Below are 19,659 nucleotides of genomic sequence, written 5' to 3'. Positions count from 1 at the left end.
TAGTGCCAGAAAGATAAGTCCCCACAATTTCTGCCTGCAAAAACCAGCAGGGATTGAGTTGGTGGAAGAAACTTCTGGAACCCCCCAGCAGTTCCTCTTAAAGAACCCACACATGGACTCACCTACTCAGACTCACTCCCTCTGGATTCCAGTGACAAGGTAGTGGCTTGAGGGGTACCAGTAGCCTACAGAGGGAGACTGAGGTGTCTGGCATCAAGGCAAGCAGAGGCTATTGTCCCTGTTCTGGGCCCTCCTCTCACAGAGGTGGCAGACTGGTGCTGTATCTAAGATTCCATCAACCTAGCTACCACTGTTTGACCTGCCCTGGGGATTCCCAAAGGCCCACCCAAGCTGCATTTTCTTTTTTTTAAGATTTTATTTATTTTTAGAGAAGGGAAGGGAGGGAGAAAGAGGGGGAGAGAAACATTAACATGTGGTTGCCTCTCATGTGCCCCCTGCTGGGGACCTGGCCCACAACTCAGGCACGTGCCCTAGACTGGAAATCCAACTGGTAACCCTTTGATTAGCAGGCCATCAGTCAGTCCCTTGAACCACACCAGCCAGGTCTCAAACTGCTTTTCCATATGAATGGAATGGAGAGGCTGCTCAAGGAACTTTGTGACACTCCTGGCTCATGCTTCACAACTTCCTAAATCCTCTCAAACAAGCAGCAGCTGGTCTCAGTGAGCCCCGGGCCCAGAATCAGCGGCCTAGATTCACAGTTTGGCTTCGTCTAGAAATTTCAAAGCCCAGCACAAGTAGCAGACATTTTAGGTTGTTTATAATTCAGGCAGGGTGGCAGTGGGCAAAACACAGGTGGGGGCTGATCTTGGCCTGTACCACCCAGGAAAGCCCAGGGGCAGCACACCAAGTGGACAGCTACAGACTATGTAAGAGCACCACAACTGGCCCCCGATTCTCCACCAGAGTGGAGTTTGGTGGTTAGTGGTCACGGCCAATCCTTGCAGCTCACTGGCCTGGATAAATCCTACCCATTGGTCTGCCAACAGCAATCACGGCTCAACGATAAAAGGAGGGTGTACTTAGCCCACACGAAGGGTACACCTCAAGTACTCAGCTTGGGCGATAGGGGAGGCTGAGCCACGGGACCCTATATGACATTGACTATACTAGGCCACACTACCAAGACAGGGAGTCAAAGCAGCTCTACCTAATACATAGAAATAATCACAGGGAGGCTGCCAAAATGAGGAGACAAAGAAACATGGCACAAATGAAAGAACAGAACAAAACTCCAGAAAAAAAAACTAAACAAAATAGAGATAAGCAACCTAGAGTTCAAACACTGGTTATGAGGCTGCTCAAGGAACTTTGTGACGATCCTTAATAACATAAAAAAGATCCAGTCAGAAACAAAGGATACACTAACTGATATAAAGAACAATTTGCAGGGAAACAACAGTAGAGTGGATGAAGCTGAGAATCAAATCAATGATTTGTAACATAAGGAAGCAAAAACAACCAATCAGAATAACAAGAAAAGAGAATCCAAAAAGAATGAGGATAGTATAAGCAGTCTGTGGGACAACTTTAAGCAATCCAACATTATTCTTATAGGGGTGCCAGAAGGAGAAGAGAAAGAGCAAGAAATTAGAAATCTGTTTGAAAAAACAATGAAAGAAATCTTCCTTAATCTGGTAAAGGAAATTTACATGTTAGTCCAGAAAGCACAGAGTCCCAAACAAGATGGATGCAAAGAGGCCTACCCCAAGAAACATCATAACTAAAATACCAAAGGTTAAAGATAAAGAAATGGGAGAGTGGGTGTGGGAGAATGGGTGAGAGGTGAGGGGATTAAGAAGTACAAGTAGGTAGTTACAGAACAGCCATGGGGGTGTAAAGTACAGTATAGGAAAGGGGGTACCCAAAGAACTCACACGTATGACCCATGGACATGAACAAGGTTGCACTGCCTTAGGGAGTGGGGCTGCTGGGTAGAGTAGGGCTAAGGAGGAAAAACCGGGGCAACTGTAATAGTATCATCAATAAAATAAAATAAAATAAGACTTAAGGGCTTAGGCCCTCTCGAATTAATCATGAATCTGGAATTTCAGCATTTAGTAGGGAAAGTATGACAGTGCATGCAGGGAGTTATCTGGAAGCCTCTGAAGTCACACCAAGCCAATGACTTAGCGGATGGTTATGCACTTCTGCAATAAGCCAAGGTCATCAAAGGCCGCAGGCTTCCTGGAGCTCCAAGAACACTTACCCGCACTATCTGTGTGGTTCTTATTGGCTGTAGTTTTCATCATTTTCTCGCTGAATAAAAGAAAAAGAGAGTTAGTTATATAGTTTCTAAAATGCCTTTTTTTGGTCCCCTCCATTCATTATTCTAAGCAATGAGCAGCAGGTAGTAATGGTATCAAGCAATGAAGGTCTTTTGGCATCAGCACCACCATTGGCCGGGATGGTAAAGGCTTCCCAGGTGTGCATCTGACACTGCCGGTGGAATGCAGCAGGTGGGCCCTCACAACTTTCGGATGACGGAGGATGTGGAGACGAGAGGATGGCGATTGCAGGCACTGCGCAGTGGTCCATGAAGCTACATGCACTGGGAAGCCCATTTACCCTTCTGGGGCCAAAGTGTTACCTTCGACCAAGAATTACCAGAAGAACAAAAACAAACAAACAAACAAACAAACCATGATTCAGAGAGATGTAAATATTTTCAGCCTTGAAATGATTACAAGAAAACAGATTTGAATGAATGATCATAATGATTAGAGAGAAACAGACTGAATTATTTTTAATTGGTTTGCTTTCTTCTTTTTACCTAGATGCATCTTTGCTATTACTTGTGAGGGACCCTTTAAAAAGCGCAGACTGCACAAGGCCAGTTAAACTGGCAATCTGTTTCTCCATGGCTTGCATCCTCTCTCTGTAAAACAAGAGAACTGTTTGTTAAAGCTCCACTGACCTTCGGACAGGTTTGTCCAGGTGGATGGTCACGTGAGGTTCATAAAAAGTACTACCTGGTAGGCCATCAGAGTGCACCCCGACCTGGCGCGGGGAACATGAAGAACCTGCAAAGCCCTGCTGAGGTCCAGAGTCGATGATCTGAGTTGAGTATTAACCCAAAGATCTCACTGAAAAGATGCTGCACAGACCTGCGGGGGCCTCCCAGAAAACTGAAAAGCACCTCCTTCAGAAATAATTGTGTTTGCGTGTGCAATTTTGAGCCTTTCTGCTCTGCTTTTGCCATTTCACCTCTGGCACCGGTGGTGCCCTAGGCCACCTTTGGCCCAGAGGCACAGGCATCTCAGCTGTACTCCTCAGCTGGGGGAGCTGAGGACTGGTTTTGGTGTGAATGATGGGGGTGTTTGTGTGTATGAGGGAAAACGTGTTGTATCACCTGAGAGCAACACCAATGAATGTCTGAGCCCAGAGGAAAATGTGATCGAAATCAATGTCTGACTTGCAGGTAAGCTGTGCTCCATCTAAGGGCATAGCAACTTTAACCGGGGCTTTTACAGGATCAAGAAAAAAAAGAAATGTCCCTAACAACTTGGTCATCTCAAGACCTGGATGGAAAAACCTTCCCAATTATTTACTGTGCAGACACTGGACCTCTCTGTTCAGGACTCTCGAATGCTTCATCACAATTCATTGGTTTGCATTTCTATGTCTGAGATAAGGGCAGTTTCACAGGCTATTACCATTACTTTCAGGACATAAAAGCATCACAAGTGACCTTCCTCTGCTGGCTAGGTGTAGAGGACATCACACGCGTCATGGCATGCAGGTTCAGTAACACTTATTGGGGACTTTGAAACAGTAAAGGGAGGTAGGCCAGGGCAGCCTGAATGGTGTGGGCACCTGGCCTGCCTTTGTACCCCATGAGCAGGTGTCCCACATGAGCTGTGACAGAGAAGGCCCCCACTCTTCACTGTGGTCAGTCCCACTGACCTCTCATAGTGTGAGCAATGGCTATTCCTGCACTATGAATGCAAGTTCATACAGGGAGGCCTTTATGGACAAGCCAACTATTGTATCTGGTGCCCGATGGGAAGAAATGTGGCGGTCTGTACATTCCCTGGAAAACAGTAACTGGTTAAGTTGGACTTATTGAGAGATGCTGTATCTGTATTTTACACTTCATGGCAATCAAGAGGACTTTCAAGAGTAATTTTTTTCCATACACGACTTTTTGGCCTTGTGTTTTGCCTTTAGAATATGAAACATTGGCCTAGTTTCACAATTACAAGCTTCTGACTTCTAAATTCCACGCGTTTTCTGTAGTTTAGCAGTCCCCAACCATTTTGGCACCAGAGATGGGTTTTGCGGAAGACAATTTTTCCATGGCTGGGGATTGTAGGGAGGGAACAGGGGGCCAGGGAAGATGTGGGACAGGGGAGTGGGGACAGGAGGCAGCACTGAGTCGGTAATGTTTGCCTGCTTCTCGCCTCCTGCTGGACAGCCTGTTCCCGGTCCGTGGCCCAGGGCTGGGGGACCACTGCTTTAGTTTAAAGTGGATGGTTCTGTCAGAATACTGAGTTTCTTAGACATAATTCATGCAGTCTAAATAGTTAGACTACACACCAATTAAGGAAAAAGAAACAATTTAAGTATGAATAGTATGATTGCTTTGCTCTAATAGTGTGGGAAGGAGAAATCTCAAGCAGTGAGAGTGGAAGTGCTCCCCATCTCCATGCAGTCACTTCCCACATGTTTCCGGGTATAGCAGTGAACGCCGAACCCCTGAGCTGCTGTTGCACCTGTGCTTCTGGTCTCTCTGATGAAACACAGTGCATGTGCCAAAGAGAAAAATTAGTAAAAAAACTCCACTCAAGAAAGCAGGTTAGTAAATCCCCGAAGGATACCCCAAGTTCATAGGACCCAAGTCGCTATGGCATCTCAGGAATGACTGGGTGGTAGCTGGTTGTGCTGCTGCCATGTGGGAGACACAGACTCACACAAATGGGCTCTCGGAAATGAGTGAGTTCCATGGGGCCCGGCTGAGCACTGAGTAAAAGTTTTCCAGTGCCCTGTTCTTCCCATGGTAACACAGGAAGTAATAACACTCATGGCCCCAGAGTCGAAGTGCATTCAGGGCCATCTCCAGATGTATTAGTTTACTGCTTTCAGCCAATCCTGGGCAAATGCAAAGGATTTCTTTCCCTTCCTTCCTTCCTTCCTTCCTTCCTTCCTTCCTTCCTTCCTTCCTTCCTTCCTTCCTTCCTTCCTTCCTTCCTTCCTTCCTTCCTTCCTTCCTCCCTCCCTCCCTCCCTCCCTCCCTTTCTCCCTCCCTCCCTCCCTCCCTCCCTCCCAAAAAGCAGCATGACATTTTTAGGGTCTAGACAGCATTGGTTAGGAAGCAGCTTACTGGGTTCCATGAAGCTGGAGTGTGGGGTAGGAAGGCATGGTGACAACCTGACTACACACAGACGGCAGTACTACAGAGAAATGTAACAGGCAAGTCTACGACTACAGAGTATACGTGAGACTCCAACACAAGAGAAATGGCAGAAGGGATTCCAACACTAGCTCTAGGCACAACCCAGATTAGGGCTAAATCAGTGTTTCTGATCCCCCTGGACGACAGCTTTCATTGCCTTGTCTAAGAAAGGAGAGCAGTATCATTAAAAACCAAAACAAAGCGCCTGGATTGTTCCAGATTCAGGACATTGTTCTGCAACAGATTCATCACAGGGGTTAGAACTGCCTAATGTTATAGGACAGGCTGGGTCATCTCCCCATGGGCGTCCATAGGGTGGCCTTTTCCTTGGCTCAGTGGGTACTTGGCTTTTTGATGCACTTCCCCAGATAATGGTTTTAAAGGTGCAGAGAAAGACAATCCCCAAATCAAACCCACTCTCCTTATTCCTCGGTGACCATGCTGACATTGTTGCAGAACTTCCAGGGGTGAAAGTCTGGATGAGTTGAGGGAAAAAGCCCTATATTCAGTCCAGGTATCCACTCGGTTCTCCTTTTTTGCACCTGTGAGGATGGAGGTACATGCTCCCTGGGTGGCCTCCTCCAGGCTGCGTCATGAGCTGGGCCACCAGGAAGGAGACAGAATCTCTCAGAACCTTCTGAGTGTTCAGAACACTTGAGCTTGACAGTCGAGGGGGAGCAGTTCTCTCCCACTGCCCAGGAAGTGGTGGGTCCTGCACGAGGCCCAGGCGGTGAGTGTGCTGATTGGGCACGTGTGACCCGCTGCCTTGGCCAAACCCCCGTCACGGAAATGCAATGCTTTGACACAGGGGAATGAGAAAACTTTTTCCTTCCTATTTAATCATCAAAGTGTTTCTGGGTTCAGGATTCATTTGAGGGAGATTATCTGATTTATAAATTCATAAATAAGATTGTCTTTCCATTTCATGGTTGGTAATCTGGAAACAATTTTATGGTTTAACTAAATTACAGCAACTGGAAACTTATGCAGACTTTGCCCATGATGAAATGTCATGAAGTAGATTTTAATGTGAAAGGAAAAAAAGCGAAATGCAGTGGAAGAGAAATTATATATGACCCTGTCATTTTATTGCAGGGGCAATTTTATATAATAATCATCAGAATATTAAAGATGCTTAAACTAATTCTTGCCAATATCGCTTGGTTTAAGGTATTACAGGACTGGTATAATCACTGTTGAAAAGACAGTTTAAAGTGATTTCATAAACCATTTTCTATCATTTCATAAACCATATTTATGGGATTACTATGTATGGTTAACTAGTCGTTTAGTGCCAGAAGTCAGCCTGGATGAATGAATCTTTTCGGGACCCAAGCATAATATTGATACAAATTCAAGTCCAAGTCCAGGTAAAGTGCTGATTCTAGTATTTAAATCCCTGCTGCTACAGTGGGCTTTCCTGTGAGCCCCCGTCTGTCTGTGAAGAAGACAAGCAGGACCTAAACAGTGTGCAGTCCGCTTCCTGTCTTCAGAGTAGAAAAGGAAAAAAATTGCATTTGAGGGAATAATTTTTGGCAGTAACTCCATTTACACAATGTTTTTGATTCAAGTTTTTGCCTTGAACACTGGACTTATCTTTGTTCTGACCGATGAGACCTTATTAAGCCTGAATTAAGTCCTTATCATTGACTATCTGAGTAAATTAACGGCTATTAAAAAACAAGTCAAGGCTGTAACAAGTATGTGACTGGTAATTCCCCTATAATGAAGCCCTGAGGCTATGCTTTTAAATATCTAAAACAAGTGCCGGGGAGCCCGCTGAAACCAGCCAGCCCACCTGAGGGTGGATTAGGACCCTGGGCTATGGCATGCACCTTCCTAAGGAGTTACTAACTTTGAAACCCTGTGGTGCAGGACGGTCAGTAACGAGGATGATAACTAGGGCCGGCAATCTGAGAGTACTTTCTAGGAGGCCTATCGCTAACATTGTGTGATTTTCCACCCCCTGCTCATCCCTGTCATCTCTCTCTCCCCAGAAAGTGATGAATGGTCAACATGTCATCCACAAGTGTTCCTGGGCACTTAAGCTGTGCTGGGCACGGTGCAAGCTGCTGCGGACACAGCAGTGAATAAAGTGAATCATTCTTGGGCAGTACCTTCCTTTCACAAAGTCACTCTTTTTTTCTGGGATAAATCTAAGTGAACTGAAACCCATGAGTCTTGGCAGTGCCAAAGGCATTTTCCAGAACTGAATCGTGAATAGGCTTAAAGCAAGGCTATGCCATTGTTTGCTCATGCCCTGACTCCCTGGTATGAGGGAGAAAAACCAAGGTAATTAAAGACCCTGTTTTCAGATGAGTTCAACAGAACACTGGAATTCAAATGATGTGAACTAGTGGCAAAGCCTCAAATAGGACTCTGAGCAGCAAATTTTCTATTTCTGCCCCACTTTAACCCATTGGTGAATGAACTATATAACTGAAGACCTTATTCCCCAAACTCCCAACACCTGTAACTGCTCATGGAAACATCCAGATTTATTGAGGAGATACTGACGGAGTTAGTGCTGATGGCAATGGGCTACAATGTTTTGTGTGCATTAATATTGTCCTCCTACCCCTGTATGCCTGTATGCCCTAAAGGTAACGGCCATTTCTTGCACTTGTCTTGCATTGGCAGTCCTTAGATAGGCCTGTAGACAGAGGGTCATTAAGAAATACCATTTATAACCCTGACATTGGAGGGCTTTCTGCCTGCCCACTGCTCATGGAGAAGGAAGATTGGGTGTGTTTTATGTTCCCTGTTGCCACGTCATTCCACTGTCCGTCCACCTCTCAACATCTCCCCCACTTCTGAATTCTGAGTTACTCATCCGTAAGTTCCCTACTGTCACTAGAGACAAAGGCTAAGATCATCTGCACCCTTTTATTCCCAATTACTGTGTGCAGAAGCAAAAGTTGGACACTGAAGAAGACCAATAGAAAAACAAATGATTCATTTGAAATACAGAACTGGAGGAGAAATCTGCCAATGCCAGGACCACTAGAAAGATAAATGAGTGGGTTCTAGAGCAAATTAAGCCTGAAACATCGCTGGAGGCAGAAATGACAAAACAGAAACTGTCTACATCAGATACCTCATGAAAAGGCAGGGTTCTCTGAAAAAGACAATAATACTGGGAAACAGACAGGCAGCAGGACAGGAGAAAGACCAAACATGAGACGAACTGACTGCATAAAACAAGCCACAGGCATGTGTCCACAGGAGCTGAGCGGGGCTGTTGAGAACAGGACACTGTGGACATCACCCATGCATAGACTGGCCAGGAGTCCGAGCTGAATCAATGGCATGTGACACGCACAAGTTCCCCACCAGCATCTAGAAAATTCCCTCACATCCTTGAAAAACTTTAGCCTGGGAAGACAGCCTCCTGTCTGTCATACCCCAGTTCATTATCCTGTGTAGCTTCCACATCTGTGCAGATAACCCTTCCAAAAGTTTGGCATCATAGATCCTCGAACTCTTCTTCACAGACATACCCTGACCTTAAATTCTTTCTTGGTGTAGTTTTTTTGTCCACATCAGAAACCCCCAAATCCTCTTTAAGTGTAGCAATCTTCAGTTGCTTTGGTTTCCTTCTCCACACAAACCGGCTCTTTACCTGCACCCTTACCTCCTTCATCAACCTCCAAGACAGTCTAGAAATTCGTTTTACCCATCCTGCCCCTCACCCAGGAGGGCTGCACACACTCTCTCACCATCCTGAGTGGACTTTCCTTGGGCTGACCTCTCCCTCAGCCTTGTTGCTCCTGTGCTAGCTGACTCCACTTTCTGGTTGGCTGAAGATGGAAATAAATGAGAGGAAAGGGCCCCTTTGTGCTTCTTCCCCCATCAATTCCTCCTGGTGATACTTCAAGGAGATAGAGTGTAGAATATTCTCAATTGGGATCCAGGTTTTCCCCAAGTCAGGAAAGATAATAGCCAGAGCAAATTGTTTGTTCACCTGGAATGCTCTGCACTTTACTTATGGCCCAAGAAGATACACATTGGATGACAACTGTAGAGAAATAAGCAAGCCCTGGCTGGTGTGGCTCAATGGGTGGAGTGCTGGCCTGTGAACTGAAAAGGTCACTGCTTTGATTCCAGATCAGATCGCATGCCTAGAACACCAACTGGGGGCAAGAGGCAGCTGATAGATGTTTCTTTGCCCCCTCTTTTTCCTTTCCTTCCCCTCTCTCTAAAGAATAAATAAAATCTTAAAAAAGAAACAGGCCAAAAGTGGAGCCCTGTTTATGAGGATCTGGGGTGGGGAAAAGCTATTTCTAATCTTCATAAATTTACCGAGGCATTAAGAGAATGAGAGCTGATAATGAGCGGTGAGGAGGAAAATTGTGGGATGATGGTAATCCTGAAATAAATAGTCCTTCACATACTATAACTGCAGCTCTTTACCCTAGTGCCCAGTGACCTCTGATTACCAAGAACGTCAACTAAACAGATGCTGGAGAGTGTGATGGCTTTGGAGGTAAATGCTGCCAGTCTTTCTTCTTGACCCAGGAGGCTTCATATGACCTAGCTTAGTGGCACAGGTGGCTGGACTCTGTAGGGTGCATGTATTCTCAGCAGTCAAGTGGTCCTGGATGGCAGAGTCCAAGGTGTCAGGTGGGGAACAGCTACTCTGTCTGAGAGGAAACATGTGAAGGAAGCCACGCAGAATAGTAGGACTTAGCCAGAGAGAGAAGAGGAAGGTGAAGAGAGTAGAGCAGCGTGTTCTCAGGAAGGAGAGTTCCAGGCAAAGCAGAAATATTACACTATTACAATTTAATGGAAGCAAAAACAGTGGACTAGGAAGTAACCTAGATCTGTGCTCTGACTCCAGAGGCGGACATGGGCAGGGTGGGGGGACCAGACGGGAGGCCATTGATGCAGGGCAGCTAAGAGTGGTAGTGGCTTGGACCACAGCAGTGGAGTGAGACAGAGAGCAAAGACTGGGTCGGGGAATCTTCAGATATATAACTATGTCTAGGTGCCCAAATGTGGAGTGTGGGAGACAGCAAACAACACAACAGCAAGGTCTTTGGCCTAAGCAATGGATAAAATTGTCATACATGAGATGGGAAGACAGGAGCTCATTTTTGGATATGCTGATTTTGACCTGACCAACAGACATCCGGGGGAGATACAAATCTCCACTCATAAATCACTTAATATTTCTGAGTCTCAGTTTCCTCAACTGTCAAACTAGGGGAGGAACTGCCTTCCCTGTCCCATAGGGCTGTCATCCTACAGAGACATGGAAAATGAGCGTGAGCCAGAAAATGTACGTGCAAATTTTCTGGAGTGGGCTGTGTGCCAGGCACAGGGGCGAATGCTGGGACCATGGCTGTGAATCAAACAAAGGGCTTCTTACCCTCACAGAACTTACATTTTAGGGGTGAGGGTAATGATACAACAAGCTAATTAAGTACAGAAATATATATGTAAATATAAATATACAACTTACATATAAATATATGCATATTATTTATTTAATCTGACCATTTTTGTGTCTGTGCGCATGTGTGTGTACGATGGTTTGTTGGGACAGGCCTCCCTGAGCAAATGGTGTTTACGTGAAGCCTTGACTTTGGCAAGAAGCCAGTCAGGTAGCCAGAGAGCTGGAAAAAAAGAATAAATGCAAAGTCCCAGAGGTCAGAAAGTCCCAAGTTCAAACACAGGAAGCCAGTGTACGTGGAGTGCAGCTGGTATCAGGAAGTGTAAAAGGATGAATGAACTGTTTGCCTGCAAATCAAACAGGGCATTTAAGGTCTCCACCCCTTGTTAAATAGAGGTGCCCATCCACTAATGTCCAACACCCAAAGAATACCACATCTGAAATCCTGCCAGACTTAGACTTCCAGAATCACACAATTTCTAGTTGGAGGGAACTTATTTTAGGCCCCATAGCTTTCTTTCCATTCTAATTCCATGACTGTGACTGAAGCAGAAAAGAAAAGAAAAAAGGCATGAGCCGTGCCCAGGCCTGTGCTCCCTGCATGCACAATCATTGATTTCCGGCACTCGGACAGCATCCAGCACTGCCCAGCACAGCGAATGCTCCTGGGAGCGCTCCAGGTAGCCTTAACTTTGAAACTCACTTTCTGGCCAGCTGTGTTCTAGCTGGGACCAGAATCAGTCCCAAGTCAGGCGTGAGGATACACAGTCTCTCAGATCCAATGGACTACACATTACTGCTCCTTTGGGCAAGGAACTACGACATCACAATTTTATGTCAATTAAGACTCTTATTTATAGAGAACTTTCCAGTTCACAAAAGGATTTTATACCCATTTTCATTTAAACTGCACGGAACCCTTAAGAGGTCATGGTTACTGGCCCATTCTGGCAAAGAGCCCCGAGGCTTAGGGAAGAAGGGTTCCCCTAAGGAAACGTGGCTAGTTTACCCGCAGAGACACAAACACGCCCAGTGCTCCGTGCAGGGCTCTGAGCTGCCCTCCTGGTGACTCACCAGCGGGGGTAAGGCTCTCTACCTCCTGGGTGATGAGAACCTTCACCCCCAAGGGCAAGCCTGCACCGCTTGCTGAAATTACTTGCTTTGCATTTTCTTTCTCTCCCCTATGGGTAATTTTTAATATTCATGCTCTGGGAGTGACAGCTCATTTTTTTTGTACAGGTACAAACCAGTATGAATAACTGTTTGTTCAGGTTCTGGCAACCTGAACACAGATGGGCCTGTAATTTACCTTCCAACAAGAGATGGTGTCAAAAGCTGCGGAGAGACAGTCTCTTGAGGGGTCCGAAGGGAGCCTTGTAACTAAGCTCCCACTCCTCCCACTTTGGATCTGCAAAGCCTCAGCATGGACTCAAAAGTAAGATAATGACTCTTAAGGAAAAAGAAGGAAAACATTTCCTATATTTTGCTTCTGTCATGAGTTTTTAAATTTTGTCTTTTTAGATACCTGTGCTTGTTGGAGGTATAAGGATACACTGCCTTTATTAAAAAGACAAAAAGAAATTGAGACAGCAAGAAAAGAAATAAAAGTGAAAACTTCACTTGACTAGTGGCTCCAGTCATTGGACCTTTGGCAAGTCACCTGTTTCTCCTTCTGTAAAGTCACTAATTAGGAGGAACAATGTTCTCTAAGGTCCCTTCAGCTCTGAAGATGGATGGGGGGGGAGGGGAGGAGGCATTTCCTGGCCATGAGAGCTGGTCTTACAAGTGTGGTAGACAATAGAGACTTTTTAAGACTGAAGTTTTTGGAAGTTTAAATTCATGCTTAGACCTGACTAAATTTTTGAATCACTTCATTCATGAAAAGTAAAGCCTGAAAGTCAAAACAAGTGCAACCTCCATGGTTTTCATCAGACAAAAGGACAACTAGTCATCAAAGAGGCTAAAATGTAGCCTGGACATCAAGACAGCCCAGGATGATCCAGCCACCGGGCTGTGGGACAGCTTCGAGGGGCCCCACCTTCAGGCTGGGCGGGACCCACAGTGAGTCTGCACTGAGTCTTGCAAGGAGGCAGAAGCTGCACCCAAACATTTATTCACCTTTTCTCTAAAGAAAGAAGTTCCAGTCAGCAAGTACAGGGGCTTATCTGAATGTCACAGTATTTAGGTTCCTCAAGCTTAGCTTCTGGTTTCAGACCTAAGGCAACTGATTGACAGCAGTTCATGAATATTCAAAGGAGTTACAAGGGTATATTCACCTAATTAGTGACAGATGATGGCTTTTCTTTTGAGAAATTGGTCTGAAGTAACACAGACCTTGTGACAGTCATTCCACCGGTGTTTTTGATTGGATATTCCTTGTGTAAGAGGAGGGCTACCTTCAAAATTGTCAGGTAGTTCAGTATCATGTTCATCAGATAGCTGTTGCCTGAACTCAGCAGTTAAGAAATGACTAGCAAATATTACTTAACTATGAAGTTTATATTCCTGTAATAATTCAATTCAGCAGCATTACTTGACTTCTGATAGTGGCAAAACATCATATTTAGATGCTATTTTTTAGGGACCATAATGGTAGAAATACAGCAAATTTTGGATCAAGATCAGCCTGACTTCCCAAAGGGTACCTTTTCATTCCATTCTAAACACCTCTTACACTAGTTCATCTCGATATTCCCATGAAGGCTCCCAGACCAATACAGGTTCAGGGAAGTGCTTCCTTGTCTGAATTCATAGCAATTATCGTCCGTGTCACTTGTTTGGAATTAATTATGTACAAGCAGTCCCCAAATTAGGCTTCTAATTAAAAGTTTACTTGTACTTTCATTGTTTAGAACTTAGAATAAATGGTGATTGAATTTCCAGCTGATCCACAGAAGCCTCTATAGCCTACAATGTATTATTAGAGTTATCATTGTTCCTCATTCTTTTCAAGAAAAATGTGGCCTGACTTGAAGATGTTGGGAACAAAACTCCTCCAGAATGAGGCTCCAGACTCCAGGAGAGCCATTCTTTCCCTTAGTGACTTGGCATGGCCTCCTCCCTTTTCCATGTGTCACTAGGAAACATTGTCACTGCCAAAGTCACAAGAAGAGAATTCCTGAGCATCACCCATGAATGAAATCATACTCTTGTGGTTGTTCCTGCAAAACAGTTATTTAATGGGCATTCAGAGTTCAGAAACACCCCTTCTTAACTGTAGCATTGCTTACATTTATATTATAATTTTAATATCTTATGATAATCTTCAGTTTGTCTTCCTTGTGTATAGGGACCATATAAGATGTTCCTTTGTGTTCTGCAAAGCATTCAGTGCACAACTAAGCACATAAGAGAAGCTCAGAAAACATTTATTGATCCATAACTAGAGCTACATGGAAAGCAATTTAGACAAGAGCTGAATCAGCCAGGCACTTTTCAGCATCAGGACAGATAACCTCATAATCTCAGCTGCACCTGGTTAGGCATCTTCATCCTCAGTCACATGGCTCAGGTGCCCCTTCAAAAGAATGCCCTAATCCTGGCTTGTCTCTTTGGCTCCTGGATCCAAGATGTACAACCTTGACTACTCTCCTGAAGTGGATTTAAACATGGCTTTGATATTAAACATTCTAATTTGGATCCTGAAGCCCAGCTGATTCCACTGTCTGTTCACTCTCAGTTTTACCGTTTCCTGTAACCTGCTCCCCTGCTTTAGGTCCCAATGGCTAAGCAAGTATTACACTGGGATTTGAGCCCAAGCAATCTGGCTTTGGAATCCACGTTCACAAACACTGCTTCCTACTGCCTCTCAATAAACGGTTGTCAGCAGATTGAGTAAAATGAAAGTAATAATAGCAAGTTAGGGCAATAATGTAGTTGCTTTACCCAGAGGTAAGAACAGAATTGTAAAAATGTCTCAGTCTGTGTTTTATGAGTGTCCCCATTTACATTCCCTAAGGTTGGGACTTCTTTCATTTTTCCACTGCATTAAGTAGAAAAAGCCCAAATTTCCTTTAGAGCACTGCTTCTCAACCAGGGACATTTTAAGCCCCAAGGGACATTTGATGATGTCTGGAGACATTTTTGATAATCATGACTGGGGCAAAGTTGATTGGGGGATTAGTTTGCTATTGGCATCTAATAGGGTAGAGACTGAAGATACTGCTAAAAATCCCATAATGCGCAAGAGAACCCCCACTCCCAAATTATCAGGCCCCAAATATCAATAGTGAACAAACTTAAGAAAATCTTGCTTTAGAAAGATATCAGGTCTAATTACTCAGAATATCTCTGATGTGGTTCACTTCTGACAATACACACAGGAAAAGGAAAAAAATCAATCATTCTGCTTGAGTCATTCAGACTCACCTCTCTAGCAGGATAAAGCACTGTTTAGAAAATCTTCAAAGATCTGTCAGTCACTGTGAACATGTTTAAATGACATAAATCTGAATTTAGACTCTCACTCAACCAACCACTAAATGAAGGATGCATCCTACCCCTCAAAGCTACAGCAACTTTAATCTCCATAAAATGAGAAAATGATTAAGAACAGACACAAGCTACCAGTTAGCATGCAGGCTACCTCTTGTACACAGAATTTTTCTTTTCCCTTCTTTGTAATTGGCTCAAGACAAGAGATTCTGGTTATTTAAATCAGCGGTATTCTAGAAATCATAGTGGGACCTCACGGGACTTCTCTTTCTCCAAATAAGCATGCCCAGACAGGCCAAGAACTTGCTCCTGTGTGGACTCTTGACTAGTTTGTTGAATTTAGCTTCTGAAGGTGAAGAATAGTAAAAAAAAACAAACAAAAAAAAAAAAACTTAGTTCAAGTGTACCATGTTTTGAAAAACATTATACTAGGAGAAATCCATTATACATTTGGAAGGAGAGTTATTAATCACAGTGAAATGAGTACCCTTGAATTTTGAGTGTTATTTAAAAGATATTGCATATTATATGGTCCAAGCTATAACTAGAAAATAACAAAACATAAATATCTTAGAATTTTACAATTCTTAAGGGCTGTTTTATGTGCCAGGAATAGAAATAATGATGCTATTTAATGGCATAATCTTATAACCGAGGAAAGACAGGGCATCCTGCACTAAGTCACCAGTCACAGACCTCCATTGTCATTCCCTAAGAGTCACAGGCACCCACACTCTTCTGAGTCCCAGCTGAAGGGAAGTCATCTGAGTAAAGCCGATCCATCCCTTAAGGTCATTTTTTCATTAGGATGCTCAGACACGAGAATTGCTACCCTGGAATCAAAGCAGTTGTACTCTACTCCTCTATCCCCGAGTCCAGGGCCGTCCTGGGAGGAGAGCCCTGCCAACATATCTGTTCTCCTAGATACACCCTTTTTAGAAGATCTTCCATGCATACTTTTTCACTACTCAATACTTTGTGGCAGCATCTTTATAAGAAAAGAGATGCCAAACTCATTAAATCAAGGCACATGACTAAATATAAGAATCAAGATGAAATTGCTTTGAAGTCATTTTCAAGTTAATAGAGCTCTTATGAAATCACATGCCCTCAAAAAAAACAAACCAAAAACAAAAAAACAAAAAAAGCCAGCTACCTTTGGAAGTTTCCTGAGTACAGATGGAAAAGAAAGGACTTTTGTTCGCGGTTTCAAACGTCCTGCAGTTATTTGGGCTATTTCATAGAAGCACTCTCCTGAGCAGCAGCTGAATCCCGCCATGCCCAAAAGAAAGCACTGTGACAGCTCTCTCAGTCTCTCTCCTGTGTTTTTGCAGCTTCATATCTTAGAAGGAAAATTTCACTTCCGAGTTTTATATAAAAAGTACTCTCAGGTTTATTTGCTTTCAAACATCATGAAGCTGCAACAGAAACTGGTTAGGCACTCACAGGACTCTACACTCATGAAGTTCAATGTTTAGGGGTCAAAGACTCCTTAAAAACACTTACGCAGATTAAATATATTTTAAATAACATGATATAGGTAAAACAATGAACTATAATTTCATGCTTCAGTAATTTTTTTATGTGCTTGTTTTTTAAAGTTTTTTTACTGACATAGTACTCACATTTTTTGAAAATAAAATCTACTAAGAGCATTCTCTATATTTTTTCCTTATTTCTGCATGATTGTGCTAATTTATTAACTGGGCAGTTGTATTTTAAATGGCAGTGTATATATTTAGCAACATCATTATGCAAATTCTACCATGTTTATGTTTGTAAATATGTAAATATCCTTTAGGAGCAGTCGCTTAGCATCTAGTCCTGAGACAATTTTTGGAAAATTCTTGCTGTTCTTGCTGAAATGCTCAGAATTCACCCCTGAATTCACTACTCTTTTCAAGGTGGGGCTCATAGTTCTTACTCACCAGGTAGAATATTGCACACTGGTCAAATGTGTGGACTCTTTAATGGACCTGGACATTCTATGTCACTTAGCAGCTTTGTGATCTTGGGCAAGTCACTTAACCTCTCTGAGCCCAGTGTGTACCTTTGTGAAATTGGGATGATGGTAGCACATGCCTCACTGGGTCACGGTGATTATATTCCATGATGTATAGAAACAACTTAACACAGTGTTTGGCCCAGTAAAAGGTTCTCAATAATAATTCTTCTTCTTAAAATAGTAGTACTTACAAACGTAGTGCCTAGCAGTACTACACTTTGGTCCAGTCATTAAGACTCTAAAAGGGTTCAGAACTGTAGTGGAAGAGGAAGTATGACTAGCTAGGTAACTATGGGGTGACAGGTGGCAGTGCTGGTAGCAAAGTTTCCAGACTCAAGTTCTTTTTACCAGATAATCATTCTATATGCCCTTTATCCATGTGCCTGGGCTGAGTCGGTGAGGTTGTTTAGGCATTTCGGTAATGGGAACTCTCGATGCTGAGGAGGACGTATGGGTGTGTGTGCATGTGTAGGCCCACGGAGGAAGGAATCTAGCCTGCTCAAGTGGATATGAGCTCTCCAGTCTGACTCTGGAAATAAGCTGATTAGCAAGTGAGAAATCACCTAGGTGAGATGTGGGAGATAAAATTCTTTCTCTGCTATTTCATATTTCAGGGAATGAAAAAAAATTGCAAACATGTAAAATTATATTCATAATTATAATCATATGTCAGAATATGGTAGTGGACAGTGTATTTTAGGTAAACTAATCTTTCCAGTCAATTTTTCTAATACTTGTTATTCTAGAAATAAGATAATTTAGAGTTTCTGAAAAGGGTTTCTAACAGAAATCCGCAGAACTTTCTGAGCTTTGGGGAAACAGAAACCTAAAGAGGAAGCAGAAGCCCTGAAAGAATACTGATGCTACTCAAGACTTCAATCCAATACAGAGAAGATTCCGCATATCAGCAGATGGCTCCTTATTTTGTTCCTTCCCATAACCAAAACCTATAACAAACTGGGTTCAGTGATGCTCATTAAGTTATATACATGTGGTGACTGCATGCATGACACTGAGCTAGGTGCTGGGGAAGAAGTCAGACACCATCATTGACCAAAATGTGCCTACAGCCCGGCAGCATGGAAATAGCTTAATACGACCCACAGTGGAATCCAGCTCTCAGTGCCCTTCAACCTACGAGGTGAGCCAACACGAGGGTGCATGGTGATGGTGGATTCTGGCCTTCACATTATATCCTGGAAATAAATAGTTTTGATTTTTTCTTGTGCTAAATTCTTAGGACTCTTAAGACCTGTCCTCTAAGTGACCCATTTTTCCTGACCAGCCTTTTACAGCTCACTGCAGAGGATGTGTAGCCCTTTCTTTGAAGCACAGGGCACAAGCTTCTGAGACTCAGGCACATCTTGGTAGATTTCCCCCCAGATGTGACACTGGTCTGTTCCCATTAGCCCCAGTATTCATCCCACACCCTCGGTTGTCCATGGTCACCGAGGTATCCCTTTTCTGGATTCCTTAAGTATTCATTCCTTAAGTATTAAGTATCCCTTTCTTGGATTCTTAATATTTCACTTCCTAAAGCCTTTGGAAAAGAGGGAATAAATAGTTTTTTAATCTTTAATCTTTCTTAGTCCTTACATAATCAAGCCAGGCACCACTGCTTTTTTTCCCCCAGTTGTACGAGAGGATTAAAATCGTTAGTGTGTTAATGATGCCCAAACTTCCACATTCACTCTCTTTCCATCCTGCAGGAATCTGTCTGCTGTGACTGAACAGATAAGAAGAAGCAGCTGTCCCATGATAATATTCTGCTAATTAGGACAGGGCTTTCTGATTTGGGTGTGAATAAGTATGATAGACGATTCATATTCCATTCACAATTTTGGCATTCTTTTTATAAGGTTATATAATAGCAGTAAGTGATATTGCCATTTTTAGTGAAGAGCAAGTAAGACCAGTTCTTAAAAGGTAATAAATAATTAAATATCTAGATCTTATTTTTCATATTTCTGAATTTATATATGACCACTGGTAAAAGACTTAACCTTTTTTGGACTCAATGTCTTTGACCACATTTTTTTTTTTGTGATTATAATTAGTATGTTGATTTTCTTTAACAAATTCAGGCAAATGAAATTCCCTCTATCAAAATTAGCTTTTCTATTACTATATGAACTTTGAAGAGTTTTTAAGATATAATAGGAGGTTCTGGACTGGTAAATTATAACTATATACACACATATATATATATTAAAAAAGAAATTAAGCCCTGGCTGGTGTGGCTCAGTGGACTGAGTGCCAGCCTATGAACCAAAATGTTGCTGGTTCGATTCCCAGTTAGGGCACATGCCTGGGTTGTGGGCCAGGTCCCCAGTAGGGGGCATGTGAGAGGAAACCACACACTGATACCTCTCTCCCTTCCTCCCTCCTTCCTCTCCTCTCTAAAAATAA

At 43.3% G+C, this 19,659-nt stretch overlaps 1 protein-coding gene across 16 annotated transcripts in view; it reads right to left on the bottom strand.

Moving 5' to 3' along the window:
• The window catches only part of KIAA1217 (KIAA1217 ortholog), a 316,988-nt gene that overhangs the window by 45,366 nt on the left and 251,963 nt on the right, over window positions 1-19,659 (bottom strand). For 11 of the 16 annotated variants that reach the window (XM_053654767.1, XM_053654780.1, XM_053654769.1 and 8 more), the window contains 2 exons: window positions 2,795-2,899; window positions 2,231-2,280 (listed from right to left, as the gene is read on the bottom strand). In XM_053654767.1, the coding sequence (XP_053510742.1) occupies window positions 2,231-2,280; window positions 2,795-2,899 (155 nt within the window). The remainder of the gene's footprint in view (window positions 1-2,230; window positions 2,281-2,794; window positions 2,900-19,659) is intronic. The other 5 variants (XM_053654770.1, XM_053654771.1, XM_053654779.1 and 2 more) reach the window with 1 other exon arrangement.

Source organism: Artibeus jamaicensis, unplaced genomic scaffold, assembly GCF_021234435.1.
Source record: "Artibeus jamaicensis isolate MK-2021 breed Jamaican fruit bat unplaced genomic scaffold, CSHL_Jam_final contig_867, whole genome shotgun sequence".
NCBI classification, from domain to species: Eukaryota; Metazoa; Chordata; class Mammalia; order Chiroptera; family Phyllostomidae; genus Artibeus; species Artibeus jamaicensis.
The sequence above is the reverse complement of the archived record's forward strand: the minus strand, read 5'-3'. Positions and strand labels throughout refer to the sequence as shown.